Here is a 15277-nt window from a genome sequence, read left to right as displayed (position 1 = left end):
AACATAGGTCTTTTAAGTGTTGCATGTAATTCATACCTGAATGTGATGTGGTAAAAATCAATAATGGAGCCATTTTTGACATATTAGACAAAAATGGGTTAGGTCCACAACATCAATGTTTAAGACATGTTACGCCCTTGATCCATCATAATATGAAGGACCTTTTCAAATCCGTAAGCACACATGCATGAGAGAAATGAATAAAGTGATCCATTTGTAACAACTTAATGTAAGTGTTGTTCACTTGGCAACCGTCAGTATTGGTTACCAACTGAACCAACTCAAGCTTGAGAAATGGTGCTTCACAGTCATTTTTCACATAATGACCTGAAACTAGGACTGTAGAGTATCATTCAGTTCACAGCTATGCAGAATCTGCTGGTATGAGCAAGGCAAAGGAATAGACATTCCTGTCTATTGATAACATCAGCATGCCTCTCTGTGTAGGCAAATTAAAATATGCAACATCAGAGAACGAAATGCAAACTACAGATCAAACTGTTAAACGAAAATTATTATACATGTAAAGTGCACTCCTGAAGATACAGTATTTAAGTTCAGCAGTGTGCTTAGGTTTATGGTATTATGACAATAATTTGTGTTATTAAGTTTATTATATTATTGCATTATGATACTATTATTGCATATAATTAAGTTGTAACTAAACTAAAGTTAAATATGTTCTCACATGTTAATGCGCCCAGAAGACACTGATCACATGCATTTCTTTTGTGAGGTCCTCCCTCTTGACCTCCCAAGGCCTCCTGCAATAGTGACCACACCAGGAAATAAAAATGTCTATATGACTTGTTCACTATATTTCAAGCTTCTGAAGTCATACCATAGCTGAGGAATTTACTGCAGCATAATTTAAGATGCTTTTTTAATGCAATGATACGTTTAGGCTATTTGAGATCTGCTGTGATTGAATGATTGAATCAGTAGCCTATGTTAAATTAACTTTTTTATTAGATTTATAAAGTTTAAGTGTAGATCTATAATAATCCTTGAAATAACAAAATATTTTGAATCCGACTGGACTTCGAAAATACAGATGTTTAATTAGGTCTTATAAGGAGTCAGATCGGTGGTTGACACTAGATGTTATTTGTAATTATAATAAAATTACATGAGATAAGCATTTCTAACAATTTTTAGATGAGTCAACATGGTAAAATTGTCTTTTGTGATGGATCCTTTTTCTGACACTGAGCGCGACCACAAAACAGACGCTCTGCACATGCGCAGATGGTTTTTCCCTTGGAATACACATGTGCACTAATATTTGAATGCAATTACAAAATATAAGGTAGGCCTACATATAAAAAGTGTTTTGTAATGTCCTGTCAGAATTAATTCATTTGGATTAAGCAAAATGAGTGTAGGCCTCTGTTAACATTCACGTGGAACCAGGGGCGCGAATATAAATGGAATATTTACTCGGGCCCCCCACAATCGCGTTTTGGGCCCCCTCTCCCCGTCGGGCTCTTGGAATTGTCCTAACCTTCCCCCCGTTACGGCCCCTGCATGGAACATGCTGAAAATGGAGATTATTCTGGTTCTCACTCACTGACTCAACGATCTTGTTGCAGCAGTTTACATGTATGTGTGTGTTAGTCAAAATCTTTAATTGTGGGCTATAGAAAAGAACTTGAAGATTCTTCAGAAATCTCATTCTGTGTTTCGACAAAACTAACAACATATTGTAGTGAACTGGAACATTAGCTATGGGTTGCGTATGTTTAATTATGGGAGAACTCTTTATTATCTCATTGGTTGTCAGTAAAATAGGCTAGGTTTTGTCCTCTTGGGTCATTTAAATTATTTTATGCACTGATAATAATTAACCATTACATATATATATATATATATATATATTTTTTTTTTTTTTTTTTTTGAGGCTAACATATCTGGGTGCATTTCTCCTACTACCCACAAGAGGCTGCAGCATCACAACTAACTGACTTGTCATGTAACATTATCTTACCAGGTCAAGTACCAGCCAAATGCAGCGAACCCATGCAGATTTAAACCTGACTGTCGACCGCTGATAAGAGTTTATTTTTAAAAGATTTAATGCACTCAGAGTAGACAAATTAATTTATTTTCTCTTCGTTGATGAATTAGTTATTTTATTTAATTTAGGTGGCTGGCTGCAAACTTTACGAGTTCTTCAGGATGACTAGAGGACACCGAACGTCACGTCGTTACGTCTCTGACAGAATAATGGCACGCGGACGCTGCTCTCCTAGCAACCATTAAACAACAATCAAAACTGCTGCGGGTTTGAAAATATGGAGCAGTTTCCACCTAAATTTAGTAAAGTGTTGGTGACACCTGACCCACAGTACATCCCAGGGTGAGTTCTCAGTTATTTCTCTGTATTATTATTTGTTTCTTATTTGTTTCATAAATTAGATGTGGTTCGTATTTTAATGAGTTTGAAAAAGTACCAATTTCTTTATTTTGAATGAAAGTTGATAGTATATAGGCCTGGGTTTATGTTGAAATAAAGCTTACAAAATCCTTTCTATATGTAACTTAAAACGAGTCTAAGGCAAATGAAGCGTGTATGTTGCCAGCTGTCATAGTAACAGTAACTTACTGCCAGGTGTATACAGTAACGTTACCTGTCTGTCTAAATCAGAGGTGGCCAAACTTTTTACTACGAAGGGCCAAAAACCAAACTAGAATGAGGGCTGTGGATTGAAAATGAATGCATTTAAAAAAAAAAAATACATTTTTAATATACATTTTAAATATTTAAACTTTTATAATATTTTTTAAAAGTAAATATATAAAATGATAAAGGAAGGTGCTTCAATGGCATGTTTTTCCCTCTCTTGGGATTTGGGGTGGCTGGCCCAAGTTTATCATGGGCCAACTTTGACCCACAGGCCCTGGTTTGGGCATTTCTGGTCTAAATAAATGAATTAATTAATCCATCAATATCATTGGAAATGTCACATCTTCAACTTCACTAGCTTTTAACTTTAAGTCCCCAGGGTATTTCATGTAATGTATTGGTTTAATAATATAATGTAATGTATAAAAGCGTGTTTAAAGGGACACTCAAACCAACGTGAAAGTTCTCTCATTTATTTACCCTCAAGCTGTCCCAGATGTGTATGGCTTTCTTCTTTCAGATGAACACAAATAAAGATTTTTAGAAAAATAAACCTGCAAAGCTGGTGCTTCATGAAGCTCTACATCTTCAAATTGTGAAGCAATGACTCGAGAAGTGACATAGAATAATAGAGAACCGTCAATTCTTGTATGAGTTGTATGAGTGAATTTACATCAATGTACTGGTGAAGAATGAACAATTGGCCAGAAGCGATGGTTCATAGTTAAAAAAGTTTTAAATATTAGTATTTTTCTTACAAACATCTATTGTTTTGCTTCAGAAGACATTGGTTCATCAATCAGTCGTTTGGATTACCTTTTACAAAGCATCACCTTTAGGTGTCCGTACACTTGAATTATATGGACTTAAAGAATTATAATCTAATCATTATTCCAAACATCTGCTGATGGTTCTGTTTAGGTATGCAGGCTACTGTCCTCAGCTGAAGTATCACGTGGGCCAGACTTATGGTCAGTTAACAGCAAAGCTCCTATCTTCCCCGGAGGTGTCTCACTCACAGAGGCTTGTGCTCCACACCGGGCGTTTCCCATCCACAGAGAAGGACTCAGGACCCCGCGATGAAATCTGGAGAAGCCGACATGGAGGCAGAAGAAACCTGGAGAAAATGATTCCGGGATACACAGGTAACAGTTTGTGGGTTTGCAATACTTGGTGTCTAGTTTGCAAAACTGTAAACATGCATTATATCTCTCTCTCTCGTGCTCCAAGGTTTTGTTCCATTGCGTCAAAACTACTTCTGCAAAACATATGCAGAAACCTGTCGAGATGCACTATCGGAGTTCAGCCAGGAACAAGAAAAGAGACTGCGTGCAGCTTCTGCTGACCTGTCTTTTGCCGTCAACGACATGCAACACCCAGACTTCAAAGTAAGCTGTCACAGTCGGATTGCTTCTCTTTCACAGCTCCTCTGTGTAGGGTCACCCTGTTTAATTATACATGCTAAATATCCGGTATCAAAGCAGGCTGAGTGTCACATGCCCAGTAAATGAAAAGAAGTACTGTTACTAAACAAGCTCTCCAATCAGGACACCACATGATTTCTGGCAATTATCACTCCATTGTGTTGAAACAAGCTGTGAAAGTCGCCTGATTCACAGATGCTGTAATTTTATAGCTATAATCATCAGCTACTTTTTTCAACTTCTTGAACAGAAGATATTATACTTCTTGTTCAAAAGATTAATCTAATGGTTGTCCTTTGTTGTAGCCTAAAAGATTCAACAGTCCTCTTACAGCAATATCTACAGATCCTGCCCCCTACAAGGCCCCGCACCCATGGAAACCACAAGACTCCCCATACATTATGGAGGAAAGCAGCCCACATAAGTATTTCATCTCAGGTTAGCCAGAGTTGGGTTTACCAAGAAGCAAATTACAGTGTTTTTTAAATGTAAAGAATGTGCTTAAACAGTAGCTAAACAATTGTCATTTTGACAGGTTTTACTGGCTACGTCCCCAAAGCCCGGTTCCTCTTTGGTGCTGGATATCCCATCATCACCAACAAGGCACTTATCCAGTTTGGCAATGAAATGAAGGCATGTCGGACCTCCTTCAACTTGCAAAAGAAGGATTCCACCAGCTTGCCTCTGATACCCACAATATATCCCTCTAAAACAGGGATCCTACCCTCCTATATGGGGCACGTACCAGGTATGTAAAAATGGTAATTATGTTCCTTTGAAGAAAGTATACTATCATTTATAGTAATAAAACAATGTAATTATGTCAACAGGGTACAGATTTCAATATGGCCATACATTTGGGCAGCTCACCCAGGACGCTCTGGGTCACGTTGGTACACAGAGGAAGAACACAGGGGAAAACAGACTGGACTGAAGACCCAACAGTGCAAGTGAAATCAGTTATCACACTTAACCCATCTAAGAACAATTAAAGTCATTTTGGTCATCTAACAAGCAACATGTAGCTGTTGAGTTAGCATTGTCATATTTCATGAAATTCACCATAATAAGTGGAATTTTGATTTTAAAGGAATTGGCAAGTGACAAGGCACTGACAAGTCAACTAAAAGAAATCTATTTTTTCAAAAGACATGTTTTTTGTAACTTTCTTCTGGCACACACATACACAAAAGCACACAATATGAACATTAATGACTCAACAAATCTTTATTATCACAAGGTTCCAATCAGGCACAACTATCAGGAAATATAAAAACCACTGCCTTTAAAACTCACTCATAATCAATCCATTGTCTTCAATGAGCTCTGGTCCGTCTTTCATGTCACTAACATCAGGGGTCACACAAATCAACAAATATCACTACTAAACTAGTCCTTCTGTTGAAACAGGAAATATATAGCTACTCAGCATGCATCTTTATCATATAAATTAGCTATTTAATTGATTACATCGTGCAAAAATGCAATAAAACCAGCCGTTGTAATTCACAGAATGCTAAAAAGGAAAACTATTATTTGTCATGCATAGTAATTAATGCTACTGTGTCATGCATGGAAATGGTTATAGAAACTATTTCAAACAGACCTTGAGGAAAAGTATACATTTTTTAATAATGCCACATAGTTCAACAACAGCAGAAATTATATGACTAGATTTACAATGACATATAATGACCTGAGAGATAAAGTGCTGGGTTTGGTTGGAAAAGAGTTCTTGGGACCTCAGTTCCAGTTTTGTGCTAGATTGCTGGCAGACAATATCCATCCATGTTATATACTCTACTACACTATACTATGATCGTGTTATAAATTTAATCTTAAAAACTTTATCTCATCATGGCTTGAAGTTAGTGAATATTTTGTTACCTTTTAAAGACCAAGGTATAATACAAATTGTCCTGATTGGTAAATCACTAAGGCAATATTCTGTCCGGGAAGAGATGCACTTGCATTGGATTGTACAGGATGTGTCAGTTGACTATGTCAGGTTTATTTTGGATTAATTGTGCTTCTACTCTGTCTAGCTACAATCAGACTTCTTGTGGGCTCTTTAGAATAATATTTCATCTTTCTTTGGTGTATCTCTGTCATGGTTATCACTCAGATGAGTCTCTGGCCATTTTCCTATCCACACTGACTGCGCAAGAAGATCCACTTTGGATGCACCAAGCTTCAGCCATTCTGAGGGCCACCTGGAGGAAGATAAATGTTCTGACATAAAGGCAACCAAAATTAACAAAGTGACTTGTTTTGAAGAATCACAGTTACTAACCTTCTCAGAGGTCCACTCATGTTTTTCTGTGCCTTCCGTGGGCCAACTGGTGTTCCAACTTTAGAGCCAAAGAGCCTGGCCCAGCGCAGCTCACTCAGGTGTTTGTCCTCCAGAGGACTTGTTGAAGATTGTGGCATCTCACTGTTTTCCATTCCGGTTGCTACATCCTCTTTCTTCTGTGTTTCACACTCTGAGGTGGGTGTCTGATTAAGCCAAAATCCATCAGTTACCCTTTGACTGAAGACATCACTGTGACCTGTTGGACTCCTGCTGTTCTTCTGGATTGAACTCATCTGCAGGATCTGAGCTGACTGGGAAAGAAGCCGATGAGGCAGGGGTGCTCTGTGGTTTTGCTTTTCCTTACTTTGAAGGTGAGGTTTGGATGGAAGATGGAGGTCAAATGGCAGCAGGGAGAGTGGCTGCAGCAAAAGAAGCAGCTCTTGGAACAATGGTCCATAAGTTGGTCCCTGGGCCAGAGCCAAGAAACCCCATTGGTGATAGTGTTCCATCACAACATCTTGAACAGAGTTGAGTATAAAATGAAAAGGAATTATGTATTAGGAAAGTGGACAATACATTCCTTTACAGTTGTCACTAAACCTTGTAATACTCACCAACGCAAGTGTATAAATGACGGATCCAGAATTCCAAAGCATGCAAGCTAAAAAGCAATATTTTCATTAGCTAACTGTACTATGGTGTAAATTTTAGCTGATGTATTCAGCATTTGACCTACTTTAGCAGATCAATGATGAAGACACTGAGCCGCATGCGGCTTGATAACTGGGAACATTTTTTTACCACAGACACCAAGCTGTCAGACAGTCGGGTAGATGAGCCTGTGAAAAGAAAAATATTGGCAGTCATAAAAACACAGCATTGAATTAGCTTTCGAAGGCACTCTGATAATGAAGATGTTTCATTTGCTTTTCATCTGATTGGCTCATACAGACCTGGTCGTGCCGTGGCCTCTACGACGTTCCATAGTTTGTTGCGCCGTTGTCCAATAATCAAGTCCAATTTATAGGCTTTCAAACCATCTTGAAGGATGTTCTGGATTGCGGGGTAGAGCTGTTTATGGACAAGGTGGCTGATAGTGGTGCACAGTAAACTATTTCCCAGTCTGATCTGAAAACAAAATGACAAAACAATTTAAGACATTGGATTGAGATGCCTTATTATTCTAAAAGGACTCTATGTCTGTACATTAAACAATATACAAAACCATTTTGTCTGACAGTCTAATTAGGACCCATGGGTAATATTTGACATTTCTGTTGTTACTATTTATTTATTTTTTTACTTAAAAAAAAAAAAAAAAAAGACTCCTTTGTAACTACCTTTTCTTCTGGGTCTTGTCTTGAGTTGAAATGTGCCATTATGAGATCCACTGCCAAACTCACAGCTTTCAACATACCTGCAATAAAGAGAAATAAGATGGCAGAGATAGGAGTAAGGTAGTGATTTAAATTCAGAAAAAAACATACATGACCCTGGACCACAAACCAGTCATAAGTAGCATGGGTATATTCGTAGCAATAGCCAAGAAAACATTGTATGGGTCAAAATGATCGATTAACCTTTTATGCCAGTTCCATGAAGATATTTGTTATTTTGATATTTCCTACTGTAAATATATCAAAACTTAATTTTTGATTAGTAATATGCATTGCTAAGAACTTAATTTGGACAACTTTAAAGGCAATTTTTGCACCCTCAGATTCCAATAATAGTTGTATCTCAGTCAAATATTGTCCTCTCCTAACAAACCATACATCAATGGAAAGCTTATTTATTCAGCTTTCAGATGATTCATAAATCTCAATTTCAAAAAATTTACCCTCATGACTGGTTTTGTGGTCCAGGGTCACATATTTTATTGCCCAACAGTGTTTCTGATCCCTCAACACTCAACCTGACAATTTGTAAAGGAATTTAGGACATGCATAAATATTTACACAATGCAAATTATTTTAAAATGCTGTAATTGTTGGTAATTTCTGTAAGTTGTGACATCAAAAGACCCCTATAGGACAAGAACACCTGTAAAAAGCTATAAAAGGAACATATGTTCCTTAGTATGTATAGTAGTATACACATTTGTGCTCACATAGAAAACACACACACACATACACACACACACACACACACACACACACACACACAAACACGCCAAGTGTGTTAGCCAATCCAAGGCAGCGAGTTAAAAGTAGGTCACATTTTCCCCTTCAGGGAAGCAGAGGCAATGCTGCAGAGATCCACTCTGTATCTCTCTGTAACAGAAGGGATTTTGCCTCCAATAGCATACTGAGAAAGAATTGTACTTCACTTTTCTAAAGTATTTCCTGCATTTGGAAATTTTATATGGTACAAGCTTACTGCACAAATTTTCATATTCACAAAGGTATCCATACAAACCATAGGCATATTGCTATACAAAACAGAACATATTAGCAATTGATAATAATGATAGTCATGTAAAAATGTAGGAAAAATGTGGGCATTTAGTCATAAAAATCAATGCAGAATCTGATTATTCATCATCTCACTTCTCTTGTGCAAAAGATCAATTGAAAGAAAATCTGAAGGGGCTTCTGGGGAGAGGCAGAACTCTTCAGGGGGTCTGTCAGTCATGGAGAATGAGTCACCATGTTGACGTTCCCTCATAACACCTGCAGAGTTGAGGAAGCACACATAAAATTGATTAAATACATAACTACCACCAGATTCACAACACGTACTCACAACAATTTGTACTACCATCTTGTTCTCACCATCTTCATTTTGTACATATTTGTGTGTGAGTTAATATGTGAATAAGATCCATAATTATTAGAACATGTACATCAGTAAACTAAATAAATGGAAACCATAACATGATTCATTGAGACTTACAAGGTGGCCTCCTTGGCTTAAAGGTGTGTTGAACATTGGTGTTACGTTCCTCACTGATGCAGACCCGTGATGAAGCTTCAAAAGGCCAAAGGGATTTGTGTCCAGTGCCTGGTAGAGAGATGAGGGCGGTGATAGAGGTCAAGGAGGTGACTGAGGTAATGGCAGGGAAGGAGTTTTGATGTAAAGGGAAGGATGCATCCAGAGGATCTGTAGTCTCCTCTTTGATTACTTGTGGAGTCTGAGTCTGAACAATGGAAACCTGCTCGAGTGGATGATTCTGAGAAGCTTGTTTTGCACACCAAGAATGTTTTTGGCTTAACTGTGTTTGACTTGAGCAGGCCTTTGGACTCCCATCTGCTTGCTCTTGGCTTTGAGGGCTTCTTGGTCTCATATTTGGACTCATATGTTGATTTCTGTCCTGGTGAATGAGCCCCAACAGTGTGCAGGGCTGGGTACACTGGGAGTGGTTATGGGGCAAAATAGGACTTGATGTGCAGGTGGAACAAGTGTCTGAACTGGTTGCTGCCTCCTGGTGGATGTTAGAGGAACTCCTGAGAGGTGAGGGTTGCTTATGATGTGGATATGCCTTGCTTTTGCAAGTAGCTTTGCATGGCCCAGGCTTGCTGTACTTGTAGCTGATGTACTGATTAAGAAGGGAACCAAGTGCTTTGGTCTGTTGTTTTCCTGAGGGTGCCTGAAGCACAAAGGGCTGGATAGGGAGAAAGGTGGGCCTTTGTGCTTTTGTGTATCTCACAACTTCTGGGGATGAAGCACCTGTAGGCACAAGAAAATGTTGTGGAAAACCGTCTATAAAACCAAGTACTGAAAGCAAAATATTAGGGTTTTTCTAAGTTTCTTACCTTCTGGATTGGATTGGCTACTGCTGTCAGCACTCAGGGACTTTGTTGCCATCTCTGAATCATCCTGTTTCTGGATAGAAGAGAGGTTTTGGATGAAGTGTGAGCCTGATGGATCCTCTATGCACTTTTTCATGGATTGTTCTCCATTTCCCTTCTTATATCGGGCAATTTCTGCAAAAGAGGTGGCATGTTGCCTAGACAGAGGTGAAGATAAATTTGTGTCTAAATGGCTTGGACAGCTGTTTTTTAGGGCTCCCAGATTTGATAAGGAAGAACATTTCTGGCTGCTAATCCAGCTCTGAGACTGAGGAGTCTTAGTGTAATTACAACTATTATGTTCTCTTGGAGCAGATTGATGGGTTTTTATGTGTGCCATTCTCTCATTTGCTCCCTTAGCTTGGTCCTTATCGGCTCGTCTAATATTCTTCACTTCAGTGTTCCCATCGCCCTGGAAAAAAATGGAAAGTATTGAGATATCTTCAAAAATTGCAGATTTAGATTCATAAAGACCAAAGTATTTGGGTATTCACAGACAGCATATGTCACACATTAATCTCTTAATCAAAGCCTCCTGAATCTTGACATTACTATAGGTATCATATAGCAGTGGTATAAATACCTTGTGTTCAGTTTGGCCAACTTTTGGCTTCTCCCTTTCCTCTTCCTCTGAATGTCCAAATAGGAAATATTCGGAAGGTGGAGAACAGCTTCCCTGGCTTTGGGTCTCAGAGAAACTGGTCAAAGAGGACCAAGGTGGGCTGGGTGAAGACTGGGATGATAGATCACACATCACAAGTTTATAGTAATTCTGGGTGGAACCTGCTAACCGTGCCTGACTCTGCAGACACATAGTGAGGTCAGAAATTTCTATTGATGGGAAGCCATCAGAGTTGAATGGGTAGATGTTGCAGTTTGGATCAGTGTTGTGAGATGACCAGCTTGGCAAAGGGTTTGAACTGTCCTGTAACACTATACCAGATCCAGGAACAGGACTATCTAGATTTAGTGGAGTTGCCGGAACTGCATTGTTGGTTTTGTGGTAGATGGCACTGAAGTTAACTAGTACTCCATCTGAGCTGTTACAGGAAGAGTCGGTGATATAGTCTGTTTGGTTTTGAGTAATGGATTCGATAACGTTTTCAGTTGGAGCCCAGCTATTATCAGGTTCCTCAAGAGTATGCTTACTGAAGTGTTCCTCATCACCCCAGTCCTGTTCATCGCAGTCCATTAATACAGGGGTTCCTTTGCTATCCCTGCGATCCCCACAACCTGTATCAAACTCCCTCTCCTGTTCTTTGTTTACTTTGACTTGGCTAAAAGGATTAATATTACTTTGAGTCACATTTCCTTGTAGTTGAAGGGATGACCCCTCATGGTACTTGTGCAAGTTGTCTCCATCTGAGTCCTCATCCTCTTCATCCTCATTCATTTCTGATTCAGGGATGAAGAGGTTATGCCATCTGGGAGTACCTCTGCGATGCGATGGCTCTTTTTTTAGTTGAGGACTGGTCGATGGTGAGCTCAAAGCATAAAGCGTTGGGGACGATTCATATCCTCTAGAATTTTCAGTCCCCTTTTTGTCCTCTGTTTCTGTTGAACTTGACTTGCTTGTGTGACTTAAACTGCCATAGTCAAGAGCTTCCTTCGGCAGATCTCGTCTCTCAGGAAGGGATATACTGTGGGTTAAATTCAAAGTGCGTGGCTGTCTGGATGTCTGTACAGAGTTATATAGGTGCCACCCAACAGCCTGGCCATGGATGTGGCACACGATCAGAGTTTCTCCTGACTTTGGGGAGACGTCCATTTTCTAAGCACCAGCACTTCAAAACATCAGTCTTTGCATGGCAGGCTGATTAAGTGGCATAAACAGAGTGAATGCAAAACTCAGCAGAATCCCTTGTAACCTTATTGTCTGCATTTTCACTGCTTTCAGCCCAGAATCTAAAGAAGAAAATAGGCATTCAGTGGATTATCTATAATAATGCTTTCATATAAATAATGACTCCATACTTTACCAATCTTAAATCCACCTTTCAGTAATCAGACAATTGCATTTACAATATTAACTAGATACTATATACTGTAGATTAACCCAAACCCTAAAATATAACTTTTTAGACACAAAATCAAAAACACGTTTGTTTTCGTGTATCTCAGTTGTTCTTATACTGAGCTAAATATGTTTACTACCACCTAAACCTAATCTGTTTACAGTAGGAAATAGGCTTCTTGTTTTGTAATTAAAAATCATTACTGACTAACCCTTAAAAACCATCTTGTGATTTAAAAACTGCATTATTTAACTTTTATTTATGAGCCGTCTTTCCAAATGAGCACATGTCAGAATGTCCCAAAAATAAAGTTAATAAAAAAGTGTCATATTTTGCTAACTTCTGAATATACACTTGTCCCAAACTACAGTGAAAAGTGAAACAAACAGTTATTTAAAAATATATTGCACATTTTATTTGCTATTTTAATAAAGTTCATAAATTGCTTCAATGCTCAAATTCCAGCCCTAAACTCTATGTTTAGTTAACAGTAAATTATGATCCTGTGTTCAAGCTGTTAATGTGGGCAACTGCATCAACTTACCCATCCGTAAAGCTCCATCAATCCGAGAGCCAGCACATAGTCACTCTCATTCTGTCTGTACAGTAACTGGAGCAAGCACACCGCATGATCACAACCTAATGCTCTACATTCACTCAGCAGAGGCTAAGCACGGGAAAATAAAAAATGAAAAGATAGGAAACGGGTAATGTCCCTCTTGTAGTTCCTCTTTAGTCACACTTCTTTCTGCTCTGCACTCCTCAGCTCATCTGTTCCTCACACACATTCCCTCCTCCCCCAGTACAGTGGTTCTGAGCCCCACAGTCCTATAGCAACAGCATCACAGACCCCACTGAGCATGCTCAGTGGTTTGTTGTCGAGGGATCATATTTGAGGGGATGGCAGATTTGCCTCTGCTCTCAGCATGGGGAGAACTGAACACTGACTCATACTAAAAAGTAGACTTGGAACATGAAATTGAGATAATGAGAAACTAATGTTTCAAAAATGACCAGATCTCTGACATAGAAAAGATAATGGTAGAATGCCTATTTTTAGAAAGGTGTACAGGAATAGTCCACCTTCATGTCGTTCCAAACCCGTATGACTTTTTTCCATGGAACTCAAAAAGAGATGTTATGAAGACTGTGCTGGTTGCTCTTTTCCATGCAGTTACAATGGGAACTGGACTTTCCAAGCCTCAAAAAGGACACAAAAAAAGCACTATATTCCAAATCTTCTAAAAAAAATCTTTAAGGAGCAAATGATCATTTATGAATCACAAATCATTTAGACAGACTTGTTTTGTGAACTGGATCAAATGATTGGTTCACCCAAAATGTTACATGAAGGAACTGTTCAGCGTTATACTATGTATCTTTTATCCCATTCAATTTAATCCAGAAAAGTGGAAAGAGGTCAATTTCTGGTTGTCCTCATCTCCCCGTCACTCTAATAACAAGTTGAGAGACTCTTGCCTTTGATGACGCATGGATATGGATAATCTCACAAACATCTGCTGTAGGCACTGCTGTGAAAGGTGGCTAAATCCCTTCGCCTGACTGACTGACTTTGTCTCTCAATTCAACAACGCATTAGGGAACAGCTCATAATTTGTCTCCCCCACACATGGTAAACAACGACAGACTCATCAGATTATATATCAAAAAACTCACTGGTTTACTGGTAATCTATTGACCTAAATCAGTAGAACTAGAAGATGCCTCAAAAATATTTGTATGCCATGGTTTCTAATCAACAAAGAACAACTGTAGATAGCATATACTTAATGATGCACATGGGCAAATTTGTGTCACATGGAAGCTTAAATATGATGAAATATAATTGTACTGTACTATAAACAGTATTGTAAGCATGTAATGCTGTGTAAAATCAAGGAGTATGCATTATTCAGGGCTTTATTAGTACAGGCTGCCTGTCAGTCAAACCTCCTGTACATTTTCATCAAGCTCATCCAGTGCACTCAAGCAGAAAACAATGACAAACTGGAACATTCCATCGCTCCATCAGCCTTGTTTTTCAAGGGGAAGTCTTGTAATCATTTTGTTTTGATATGGACATGAAGGCAACATGAGGATAATCGGAAAACTGTTGTAAAAAAAAAGTCCTTAAGCAAAGCTCAAAACTATATTGTGTAGCAAGGACAGGCCATACAAAGTGTTCTTACAGATGCTGTTTCCGAAAGAGACACTATATGTTATTCTTGTAAATGTTTTCCTTATAAGAATGATTTGTTCTTATTTGTTTTTAATTCAAATTAAACTCATGAAATTTAAATAATTTAATTAAAATCATGAAACTTAAACAATTTAACATCAATTTATTAAAAGTTTTACAAAAAGTACATGTTTAGGGCCCTATGAAATGTTTTATTTTTTCCAACCTTATGCTTTATTGTTACCAAATTCTGTTTTAGCATGTCTATTTATTTGAAAGCATAAAAACAAGTTTCATTTATACTTACAATAGCCTTATGACAGGCCTCAGGACAGGGCAGCTCACTTCTTCTGAACATGCAAAATGTACATTTATTATTAAATTTGTTTGCCTCTCTGTGCCCACATACTGTATTTTGTTGCAGCTAAATTCTCAATAAAACTGTTTTCATTGGTATATTTTACTGTTTCTGTTGCCAGACAACGGAATGAATGTGAAATAGTGACTGAAACGCGACCCATAAGACTAAGCTACCAGCTCTCCTTTCCAAGATGTTAATCTGCACAAAAATCCTGATAATCGAGCCGTCGTCTGATGAAATCAAATACACATAATATAATGAAAATAGCTGTGCTGTGATTTCGGCTATATTGCATGTAAAATTAGAGAAGCAACGTAATATCTGTGTTTAACTGAAAGCGCTGCTCCTCTCCGCCGCTCGCTGAACAGAGCAGACGCACTGAGAGAGAGAGAGAGAGAGAGAGAGAGAGAGAGGGGTGTGCTCGCGCTGGGACAGCATGACCTTGACGTTTTTTTTGAAAAAGTCTGCTAAATGGGTCTGCAAAGTCGCTAAGTTGGCAACACTGTGCATCTCCATTTCTCCAACTACGGGTTAGTCCAGGGGTCAAACAGAAAATGCCAGCTGCGTTAATCGCGCGTTAATAAAATT

At 38.5% G+C, this 15277-nt stretch overlaps 2 protein-coding genes across 2 annotated transcripts; one reads left to right on the top strand and one right to left on the bottom strand.

Moving 5' to 3' along the window:
• The first annotated feature begins 2020 nt into the window (after nucleotides 1–2020).
• Nucleotides 2021–5159, top strand: cimip2b (ciliary microtubule inner protein 2B). Its single transcript, XM_058790052.1, has 6 exons — nucleotides 2021–2359; nucleotides 3548–3771; nucleotides 3857–4014; nucleotides 4356–4488; nucleotides 4586–4798; nucleotides 4881–5159. The coding sequence occupies exons 1-6, from the start codon at nucleotides 2295–2297 to the stop codon at nucleotides 4982–4984; spliced, it is 897 nt and encodes a 298-aa protein (XP_058646035.1). The 5' UTR covers nucleotides 2021–2294; the 3' UTR covers nucleotides 4985–5159.
• Nucleotides 5160–5355: 196 nt separating this feature from the next.
• LOC131548612 (AP-4 complex accessory subunit RUSC2) lies at nucleotides 5356–14758 on the bottom strand. The gene is made up of 11 exons (XM_058790051.1): nucleotides 12694–14758; nucleotides 10718–12039; nucleotides 10099–10546; nucleotides 9239–10012; nucleotides 8893–9015; nucleotides 7684–7760; nucleotides 7297–7471; nucleotides 7080–7182; nucleotides 6958–7004; nucleotides 6344–6860; nucleotides 5356–6263 (listed from the first exon to the last, which is right to left on the bottom strand). The coding sequence occupies exons 2-11, from the start codon at nucleotides 11900–11902 to the stop codon at nucleotides 6122–6124; spliced, it is 3591 nt and encodes a 1196-aa protein (XP_058646034.1). The 5' UTR covers nucleotides 11903–12039; nucleotides 12694–14758; the 3' UTR covers nucleotides 5356–6121.
• Nucleotides 14759–15277: the final 519 nt, after the last annotated feature.

This window comes from Onychostoma macrolepis, chromosome 10, assembly GCF_012432095.1.
Source record: "Onychostoma macrolepis isolate SWU-2019 chromosome 10, ASM1243209v1, whole genome shotgun sequence".
Taxonomy (NCBI): Eukaryota; Metazoa; Chordata; class Actinopteri; order Cypriniformes; family Cyprinidae; genus Onychostoma; species Onychostoma macrolepis.
Note: the sequence above shows the minus strand (reverse complement) of the source record. Positions and strands in the feature narration are given on the sequence as shown.

What these genes read in the sequence shown, in the direction of transcription:
- cimip2b (XM_058790052.1), top strand. Translation starts at nt 2,295, where the DNA reads ATGGAGCAGTTTCCACCTAAATTTAGTAAAGTGTTGGTGACACCTGAC. An exon ending in AATGATTCCGGGATACACAG is followed by an intron (nt 3,772 to 3,856) that starts GTAACAGTTTGT and finishes TCGTGCTCCAAG; the next exon opens with GTTTTGTTCCATTGCGTCAA. An exon ending in CTATATGGGGCACGTACCAG is followed by an intron (nt 4,799 to 4,880) that starts GTATGTAAAAAT and finishes TTATGTCAACAG; the next exon opens with GGTACAGATTTCAATATGGC.
- LOC131548612 (XM_058790051.1), bottom strand. Translation starts at nt 11,902, where the DNA reads ATGGACGTCTCCCCAAAGTCAGGAGAAACTCTGATCGTGTGCCACATC. An exon ending in TAAGCCAAGGAGGCCACCTT is followed by an intron (nt 9,016 to 9,238) that starts GTAAGTCTCAAT and finishes TCAACTCTGCAG; the next exon opens with GTGTTATGAGGGAACGTCAA. An exon ending in TTCATCATTGATCTGCTAAA is followed by an intron (nt 7,005 to 7,079) that starts GTAGGTCAAATG and finishes ATTGCTTTTTAG; the next exon opens with CTTGCATGCTTTGGAATTCT.